Here is a 10,274-nt window from a genome sequence, read left to right as displayed (position 1 = left end):
TATTATTAAAGTAATGACAATAACACCATCTTAAAACAGTGCTACTATACAGTTTTCACACTATGACTTTAGAAACAGCCAAGTTAATGTAATTGTTGTAAAATCCAGTGCATATTCCCTAAGAAATTATCTTGTTTTCAATTCAAGTTTGCAAGTTCTTTCAAAAAGGGACATTTCAAGAGCAAAACTCTTGTGAAGTGCTGTAAGCATACGTATGTTCCAGTGGTGCATTTTTCACTATAGTACCACTTCAAAATTCTGATCAATCACAATAGTTTTAGGGCACCACGAAAGAAAGAAAAATGTCAAGAGCAAGCATTTAGGACTCTTAGAAGGGAGTTATTTTACCCACGAGAGAGAGAACACATTTAGCTCTTCTTACAGAGTGTATATGGGCCTTGGAGGTAAAAAGTTGGTGGAGATGAGGGCTCTGCTCACTCATAAACTTTCTCTGGCACCTTAAAAATTATGTAAATATGATGAATAACATAAAGGTAATAAGTTAATGCAATGAGCCGATGCGGTATCAACCTGATCTCAAGAAAAAGTATTCTTAAAAGACTTGTTGGCTCTATTTAGAAACTAAAAGTACCTTGAATTAAATGGGGGGTAGGACAAGGCCAAAACTTCTAAAACTTCAAGGGAAAACCTACAGGAACATTATTCACCTCTGATATCCAAAGGTTTAATCTCCTCCTGCCATAAATACAGAAAACTGATGAGTCACAGCTGAGCCAGAGGATTATTTCAGCCAGCAGGCTGAGACAATGTAAATTCACATGCAGTAGGAACACAGATGTTCTTCAGCAGCACAAAATAAAACCCGACCTTAATAAAAGTCTCTTTGGGCCGGTAATAGCTGCTAACATTGTTTTCTAACCCACTGATATAAATATGTTCCATCGAAACTCTTTTAAATTCCCAAAACAAACCAGATAAAAGATAAAAGTAGCTTGCTAAGTTCCACCACTTCAAGGATGTTTTCTCTTCCTATCAAGCTGGCATACAGTAGATATCTCCTGTGGAATATTGCAGGTTCTATTAGCAATAAGGAATGCAATTTAATTCAAAAATTGCAAGTTAAATATTACAAAGATTGTCCATTTTTAATTTCCCTATTATTTTTTGTAAACAACGTGAGCTTGTCACAGGTTTTTGATTTATGCCCAATATTGAAGCGTGTTCTGCGCTGTTTTTTCATTGCATAACGCAAGAGGGACAATGACGAACTAGCTGTGAGTCTAGATACGGCCGAGGCGGTGAGGAAGTGGGGGCAAGTTTGTGGGACAACCGAGGGATGTGAAGGCGAAAAAGAGCGGGGATCCAGGTGGAAAAAGGGTCCCAGCGTCCTCGCTCACCTCGCTCTTTTAGTTGGTCCATCTTCACGAGTCGTTTTCCACAATGACGGTCATACAAACAAAACAAGCTGGTAAGGTACTAAACAGGAAATACAGATAGTATAGAGCGAATATAAATTTGACCAATGAGAGGCCTCCTGTCTGCGGTCACCTACAATTTTGGAGAGGTGCAGAAGGGGGGGGGCACATTTGCGTTTACTGCGACACCCGCAGTTGACCTGGTTTCTGAGTATAAACCATCTTTTTATTTTAAACAAACCTTGCTTTGGTAAGGCTCATTGACAACAATGAGCAACAAACATTTCCTCTTTAAAATCAAATTTAAGGATTCCAATAAGGCTTACAGATTTAGCTGACATTACTTGATTTTATTTAAAAGGATAGTCTTGGTGAGAAAACCCTTTTTCCAGAGAGTCCCGGTTCCCTTTAACATTTCAGTGAAATTTCCCATTTTCCCTCTAACTGGCAAACACTGACTTCATGCTAGCATCAGGCCAGAATGTTAACAGCGTGGATTCATTATCCCACAGACAAATGGACTCTTTTCCAGGTCATCAGGTCAAGGAGCCCTCTAACTTAAATATCTATAATGTTGTAATGTTGTTTTAGTTCTACAGGGCTAATAAACTTTAGTGCTTTAGGCACCTTTTAATCACATAATAGGGTATTAGGTAGTTACAATTCTACTTGCAGTTATATTTATTGCTCTATCCCTCCCCCAAAAAAGATTCAATAGAGTAAATTTTTGTTCTCCAGATTCATGCTTAGTATTCCCATATTTTCTCTAACAGTAAGCCCTCCCGAATTTCTCCACTCTTGGTCAGAAGATCAGATTCTTTCTGTCTTCTCTAGACGTTGCTAACATATTTTCAGAGCACATGCGACAAACGGCTTGTGATGCTGTGAGAGTGCACCTATGAGAGGATGAGCACTGCCTATGCAGATGTTCAATTCTAAACATAATTGCACATTCAGTAGCTGTTCAAAAATGAAAACACATGTTCCAATGAGAGCCGTTTCCATGGATCTGCTCTTCACTACAGGTTGAATTGTGGTATTCAGGTAGCCCCTGCATCTATGCCTAATTTTCAGACTGCCTTTCTGTTTAAACTGTTATATCTTTACTGCAGGTGAAAGAGGCGAAGGTGACAGAGGCCAATATCAACGAGGCTCGGGAGCACTACCGACCAGCAGCAGCGCGAGCTTCCTTAATGTACTTCATAATGAACGATCTTAATAAAATCCACCCCATGTACCAGTTCTCACTCAAGGTAGTCTCTCAGTTGACCCACTATGTTTCATACCCACCTCAAGGGCTCCCACTGAGGCCCGTCTTTTAACTCCCTGCGTCTCTTCTTTCCTCCTCTTCCTTCCATTTGCTCATCATGTTTTATGCTCTTTGCCCTGCTTTTATTGTGTTTGTGGCTCCCTAATGTGGTTATGCAGAGCATAATGTCTCTCATATTGTCAGCTAGCGAAGCTGAGAGAAGGGAGCCTGAGATATGGTTTGCAATCACTCTAGACTCTTCAGGTAGCTGCCTCCACACAACTTATTTCCCCGCATAATCAAATGAAAACCCATTCACGGTTTTTATACCTTTGACCTTGCTTGAAATAATGCCCGTCATAAAGTAAGTAAACTGAAAAACGCACCTTTACTGCAGTTCATGATGAGACCAGTTATCTGAAAGGATACTGGAATGATTATATTTAATTTTTTCTGTGATGATATGAGGTGTGATAGATCCCTTCTCTCCACTTTCCTCTGCCTCTCACCTGTACCCCCACCACTCTCTAACCTAATGCATTTTGGTTGATATTACTTGTATTTGGTTCAAGCGCCTGCTTCCAACTTGCTAAATATGACATCAGCAAGTGCAGCACCTGTAGTCTAATATATGAGCCATTGATTATTATACCTAAACATTTCTTTGTGCCACTTAAATAATTCTCATCTGCGTTGTTTTATATTCTCAACAAAGTGACTCATCTCTCATATGAAAAAGTTCATGTCATCCTTAATTAAAATCAGGTTGACAGTGCATTTTGTGCTAAAAGCCCTCTTAAAGGGCTGTCTCTTTGTGTTATTTTTGTATATTGACACGCCTCATTAGCCCATCTGACTGTTTGTTTTTCCTGCTCCCGTTCATCTCCAGGCGTTCGGTGTGGTCTTCCAGAAAGCAGTTCTGAAGGCCGAGTCAGATGAGACCCTGAAGCAGCGGGTGTCCAACCTAATTGACAGCATCACCTTCTCAGTCTTCCAGTACACGACTAGAGGCCTGTTTGAGTGTGACAAGCTGACGTACATGGCTCAGCTCGTCTTCCAGGTAGGAAGGGGAGCTGCTTTCATCTTCTGCATGGTTTGTTTCAGGAACATGCGTGCCATTGAATCAGATGCTCTTGGGGCTATGAGCCCTGTCTGGATCTAATCAAGTGGAAAGAAAAGCAGTTGTGTGGGGAATACAACATTGCCCTCTTTTTTGTTGTTGTTGTGTCCCCAGATACTCCTGATGAATAATGAAATAAACCCTGCAGAGCTGGACTTCCTCTTGAGATATCCTGTCCAACCAGGTGTGACCTCACCAGTGGATTTCCTATCCAACCACTCATGGGGAGGGATTAAGGTACAAAACAGAAAAAAATTGCTTCCCCATTACTGGTGTTAATGGGAGATACCATAACTTTAGTGAATTTAAGGGTGTGCTATGCTAGAATTTGATTGCATATGTATATATATACGTATGTATTTGTACTACACTATATAAAACAATTAGATATAGAGCTCCTGGATGAATATTCTCTAATTAGTAAATTGTTGCAGAACAATCGTTCACAACAGCAATATTAGCGGGTCCTTCCTGGGATGGGGTTGGCACATCAAATCGTTAAATTTTTCCCCCTTTTTTGGACAATAAAGCTCTAAGTCATGGATTTCTGATGCTTGTTTAACCTCAAAATCATGCTATTGAAGCCCACTTTGGTTGAGCTCTTATTGACATATACTGTGTCATCTATTCTAACTCATTCTCCACCTACGAAGTGCAAAGCCGTGTACTTTTTAGGCTCTAGATTTTAGCCAATAGTGAATCTTTAATCTGCAAACAAAAAAAACAAAACAAAAAAAACTTTATTACATTCTTCCTTTATATCGGACTTACCTGGTCAGTGTTAAACTGCATTAAGACATGCACATACACAGAGGGCTATTAGGTGCTAAAATACTGCAGTAGGTGCTCCCAAACTTGAAAGTCAATCATATTGTCACAGTGATTTTTTTTTAAGGCAGCTGTTGGGCTAATCATAAATATCACCTGGTTGTCCAAATGAGAATTAACTGTCTCTAAATATGATAAGCTGATAATAATATTAATAATCTGGATGGTTTCTATAGTCTTTATCTTAAAGTGACATTTTGTACATTTTTACCAAAAAGTTGCTTTAAAATAGCATCTTTATTTGACCGTTTACAACTAAAACATAATTTGATGAGCAGAGCAACACCTCTGCAGTTTAGTGCTGATGCATCAATAGGCCTATAGCCTATTGTCCCTGAATGTACTCCAGGCCGGAGTTTCCCGAGCTCTCCATGTTTTATGGGTCTTACCTAGCAGACAATCAAAGCGTTAGATTCAATATGGATTTTGTGGGTCTTCAGAAGCGCCTGGCATCCAGCTTAACACAGACACCAATGGATTTTCATGCAAGGTGAAATAATTCGAAAAAGAAAAACTTTGTTAAATATGAGCCCGAGCTACGAGAACAAGCAGCAGAGTGCTGTAGTTCTGTGTTTAGACTGGTTTACATCTTATCTATCGGATCGATTTCAGTTCAATCACTTTAATGACAAATCTTCCTCATGCTCAAAGGTTACCTTAGGAGTTCACCGTTTCTTTTGTTCCTGCATCAAGATATTTACACAACTGTTAAGTAGCTTACACAAAGAAGCTAATTTTGCTTATTTTGGCATATAAAATGTGTTTATTATATGCAAAGTTTTATGTTGCACATTTATTCATAAATCTTTTTAAGCAGAGAACAAAGACACACACAGGGACAGCTGGAGATTTGAAGATGAAACATATTTACAGTAGCCTGGTAAACCAGACTAAATGGGAGATGAAAGGTGTTATTTAGTCTGGCCCTGATGAATGAGACATCGGAAGATTGTTGATGAGAACAAACCGTTATTTTTCAAACCACTGTATGTGCCTATTGGCCAACGCTCTGTCCAATGAGCACAACTGACTGTGACGTAGTAAGTGTGACAGGAAACTGGTGGGGGAGTGTAAACAAACAGCTCTTTCTCAATAATGAATCAGCGTAGAGCCTCTTCCTGCTCATGTTTCAACACAAAAACCCAAGTCTAATCCTTCCAAAACTGATTCCAAATCTGAGTCAAAAATCGGCATCAGAGCCAGCGGTCCTTCACACACGACTATGCCGAGAGAGGGCTGCTGTAGACGAGCTGCAGTTAGCCCTGGCTGCCTTTAGCCTCGGAGGTCCACAGGTTGCCACGGTCGTCTCAACTTCGGAAATTTTTTTAATTTTTTTTTTATTACGCATTAAATTGGTAAATGGACCATATAGTGATGCTTTAAAGTGTAATATTCTTGCCTCAAATTATCTTAAAACATACTTTTATTGAACAACAGCAACAGAAAGAGAACTTTTAATTTTCAATTGAGCGCTCCATTGAAAGCTGTGGCTGCCGCAGTGCATGCTACTGTGTCGTGCAGCTTTTTCGTCATGCCCTCAAAACCCCTCCCGCTTTGCATCCAGACATTTAGAACACATCTCTGCTTTGTGATTGGCTCGCCAGTTCTAGGGCCTGGGGCATTGATCGAGGCTAGACCAACTCGCAGGCAAAAATTATTTAGCCGCTGGATTACTAGACTATATTTACTGGGATATGCAACATGCAATGAAATATGTCCAAATTTATCAGAAAGTTTGCAAGAAAAGAAATATGTTGTGCTATAATTAAATTCAACATATCTTTATTGTCTTTTGTAATTCAGCAAGACTCAGAAATTGCTGTGCCAGCCAACAAAGAGATAGCCAAATTCACCCTTTGATAAACGAAAAGCAAACTCTGACCTGTCAGACTGGTGTACTTAGAAAAAAAACGTTAACATTTCTTTATGTTTCGAGTTATCATTGCTCAAAGTATATTTGAAGCATTTTGGTGAAAGAAAAGCAAAAAGAATACTGTAAGGGTTCAAACAATTTTTCAAAGCACAGTGTTGAAAGTTTCCCTCAGCATCTTTTTACCACGAGTTGACTCACAGTTTATGGAATTGCTTCATATGATGTAATCTTCATGATCTTTCAGCAACAGCCCTCTGTAAGCAGACAGCCCTTAAAGATGACTGCAGATCTGCGGTTTACATCTTAGCTTCACCCAGATCCCTCCACTGATAGCATGTGGTTCTGCATGGAGTCATCCATCTAGAGAAGCGGAATCATCATAAAATGGAAATAAAGCAGTCACTGTTTCTCCTGATGAAAAAAAAAATTGCTCTTCCTACACACGGTTTCCTTCGCTCGTCAAATCAGTTTAGCAGCAAACTGAACCCAAACAGCAGGACGTCTGTCTGTTCATTTCTTCTGTTCATAAATGTTTCAGGCTGTTCCGCCTACAATATTAACTTAACCTAAACCCCTCTGCAGGCTCAGAGGCAGCCCTTACTGCACTCATCGCACTGCAGATGTTTAAGGCCCCCGCTAATCAAATTCTGTCACTTGATTTTCTTATCGCAGCGGGAAACATAATCAGTAGGAAAGCTTTAAAGGATGATAAGATCCCCTGATTGCTCAGCTCTCTTGACGATATTAGCCGAGGAGGAATCCCTTGGGACTAAGTGAATTCTTTCTGAACAGGACTAAGAGGTTGCCACCCATCTGGGATAATTAAACAAGCTACATCAGAGTGAAAGCCACTTTGTCTCATCTCTTTCTCACCTCACCAACTCTTTGGGATGTGGATATTTTATTTTTTTACTTCTCAACACCCTGTCTTATTTGTGTAGTGTGTGTCTGTGTGTGTGGTGGGGGGTACTTTCAGTTGCCTCTTGGTAGTTTATGCAGTGTGAAACATGGTGTACACACTTCCTGTGTGGCTGTTTGTGTGTTTTTGTACTTGTCAAAGAGTGACTACCTGCTCAAGGCAGTGCTGTGACACTGCTGTTTTCCACAGATGAGATAAGATGTCTGTCAGCTAGGGGCTCACAATGGAGCCCCCCACTGTTTCTGCTGTGGGTGCATATTTAGACTTTTCTTACCCCCATGCTGCTACAAAAGCGACAGTGTTTACTCAGCATATTCCTTTGAATAAATGTTATTTAAATAAGCAGAAGGGAAAGATAAGAAGTCATTTTTTTTCTCCTTTCAATTTTTTTTTCAAACAAAGTTAGTTCTTTTGCTGAGAAATCTCCCTGAAATGGTCAAAACTTTCATGTGGGAGATCAGAACTTTTAGAACTTTAAGCCTTTCCTGCAGTGATTTTTTCCCCCTCTCTCTCTTAAATCCAACAGTCCCTGTGCACCATGGATGAATTCAAACATCTGGACAGAGACATTCAGGGTTCAGCGAGACCCTGGAAAAAGTATGTCGAGTCTGAGTGCCCTGAAAAAGAGAAACTCCCACAGGAGTGGAAAAGCAAGACTCCTCTTCAAAAGCTTTGCATGATGAGGACCCTGAGACCCGACCGCATGACATACGCCGTCAGGTGAGCAGTGGGATTAGTGTTTTGACCTTTGTCCTTTGATGTTTGAAGGATGCTCTATGACCTATTGTTAAAAGGGAAAAGGTTAAAGACATATCATTTGCTCATGGTATGAGTTGCATGTTTCTTCTTGTCCTCTTTTTTGCTGAAATTGGAGGTTCAAGCTGCATTTCTACTCTAAAGCATATGCCGGAGCACCGGTGTGTTGTCCCATATATAGATCAATCTACCTGACATGGTCAGTCAGTTTTTATTGAAATACCATAATATCCATACTGTACTAAAAGGCTCCTTAAAAGGCTTTAACTTTCTCCCAAAACGACAGTGTGCCTTAGTTGCCATTTGTCTGGTCCCTTATAATTCCTTTTTAAACATCAATCTTTGTACTAAAATATTTGACATTAAGATCTAAAGAGAAGCATCATCTCCTGGTCAGACCCTGTAATTCAGTGAAAGGGTGGAGTCAGAGTAAAAAAAAAAGCATGCCCAGGAGAAGGCCAGTGGTTGAAAGTTGGCTGGTAGTAGGCTGCCATTCGGGTGGCGTTTGACTGGGAAGGGCCAATTTGAATGGCTGCTACTGTATATGGATTCATTCTGGTTTTTGTCCTTACTAACCTCAAAGGGATTTTGTGTGGTGGATGACGCTTTGCCAAATTATTTTAATATGGCTTTGGTAAACTACAAAGCCACAGTGCTTGCAGAATTACGGCTACCGTATTCAGGAGCGTAGTGTAGTAATTCTTACCGTGCTTCACCATAATAATCCAGTGTATCTATTCTTGGCTTGCAATCACGTGATGCACTAATTTCCGGTTAATTAAGCAGTGGTCAGGCCAACTAAACTTAGGATTGATACATCCAAAATGTGATATTATGTGGTGGAATAGATCCATATGCATTTTCTGAGAACAATTTGACTTACGAGTTGGCAAAATACCTGCCAGTTCTCTGATATCCCAGACAATCTAGTGAGTGTGCACTCGCTCATCTCACACTGGAATCGCTACAGACAGTGAAATTGTCTAGAGAGCTGTTCTAAACAAAATGTCTTTTTGTTTACACTTGTGTATTCAAAATGACAAAATAAATCTAAGTCTAAGTCTAAGACACCGAAAGGCTCTTTATATGTAAATTAACGTCGAAGTGAATTACTAACCTTTAAAAAAGTGATAGCCAGAAACTCTGGTCACACTCTGGTTCACAGAAAGCCTTTTTCCGCTGCGTCTTTTCGTGAAATCCTTAGTGTGAATCCCTTTTCTAATACCTTCATGAGGAACCTGGAAGTATCCTTTATCTGCCTTGTGACTTGATCTGTTAGAAGAACCTAAAACAAAACCCTAACCCTAACAAAAAAATAATAATAATGACCAAAACTGGCAACTTTCAAGAGACACACTAATGATACGGATTTTAAACTCAAGGCTATCAGTCACTCAGTAGAAGAAGAACAATAGCAGCTGCGAGAAAATTCAACACTAATAAATCAATGGTAATGAAGAAGAGGAAGCAAGAAGATGACCAGCGACATGGTCCATTGCGCCTTATATATGAAAAAAGTTTGAAAACAGGACGGTCTTATAATAAGGCCTTATAATACAGTGCGGAAAATATGGTACGATTATTTTCTATTGAATTGAGCAGGTAAGACAAGTAAGCAAGTTTGCCAATGGATTAAGATGATATGTATTTAAAATAAGAAAATAAAAACATATTTCTTTCAAATTCTTATTTTAAGGGCAAGAACACTCATTCCATTGGCAAATCATCTTATTTACATGCTCTAAAATAAGGGCAGATACACCTATTTTACGAAGCTTTTACCTATTTGTAGAACAGTTTCTGCACTGTATTAGATTATTTATCTACCCATAAACAGCTAAGAGGCTCCTCCAGTCATTATATAAAAAGTCTTCATTTGAGAGCTATAATTATTTATTTATTTCCTATTATGAATTTGATTTAATAAAACAAATTGGTTCTAGCTGGTAGGTTCTCTTTGCCAACATAAAAGGCACTTAAGCTGAACAATGGAACAAAGTGATTGTCCAATGAAATAATTTGAAATAAGATGCTTACATCTTTCACCGAGGCCAAAGCCTATATTTCTCCATCCATCCATCCATCCATCCATCCATCCATCCATCCATCCATCCATCCATCCATCCATCCATCCATCCATCCATCCATCTTCT

The 10,274-nt window shown here is 39.5% G+C and overlaps 1 protein-coding gene across 1 annotated transcript in view; it reads left to right on the top strand.

The window, feature by feature from the left end:
* The window catches only part of dnah9 (dynein, axonemal, heavy chain 9), a 228,899-nt gene that overhangs the window by 169,024 nt on the left and 49,601 nt on the right, over positions 1-10,274 (top strand). The window contains exons 65-68 of the mRNA XM_015392821.1: positions 2,489-2,629; positions 3,515-3,685; positions 3,860-3,982; positions 7,892-8,085. Coding sequence (XP_015248307.1) covers positions 2,489-2,629; positions 3,515-3,685; positions 3,860-3,982; positions 7,892-8,085 — 629 coding nt within the window. The remainder of the gene's footprint in view (positions 1-2,488; positions 2,630-3,514; positions 3,686-3,859; positions 3,983-7,891; positions 8,086-10,274) is intronic.

This window comes from Cyprinodon variegatus, unplaced genomic scaffold (assembly GCF_000732505.1).
Source record: "Cyprinodon variegatus isolate N-32 unplaced genomic scaffold, C_variegatus-1.0 Scaffold608, whole genome shotgun sequence".
NCBI lineage: Eukaryota > Metazoa > Chordata > Actinopteri > Cyprinodontiformes > Cyprinodontidae > Cyprinodon > Cyprinodon variegatus.
The sequence above is the reverse complement of the archived record's forward strand: the minus strand, read 5'-3'. Positions and strand labels throughout refer to the sequence as shown.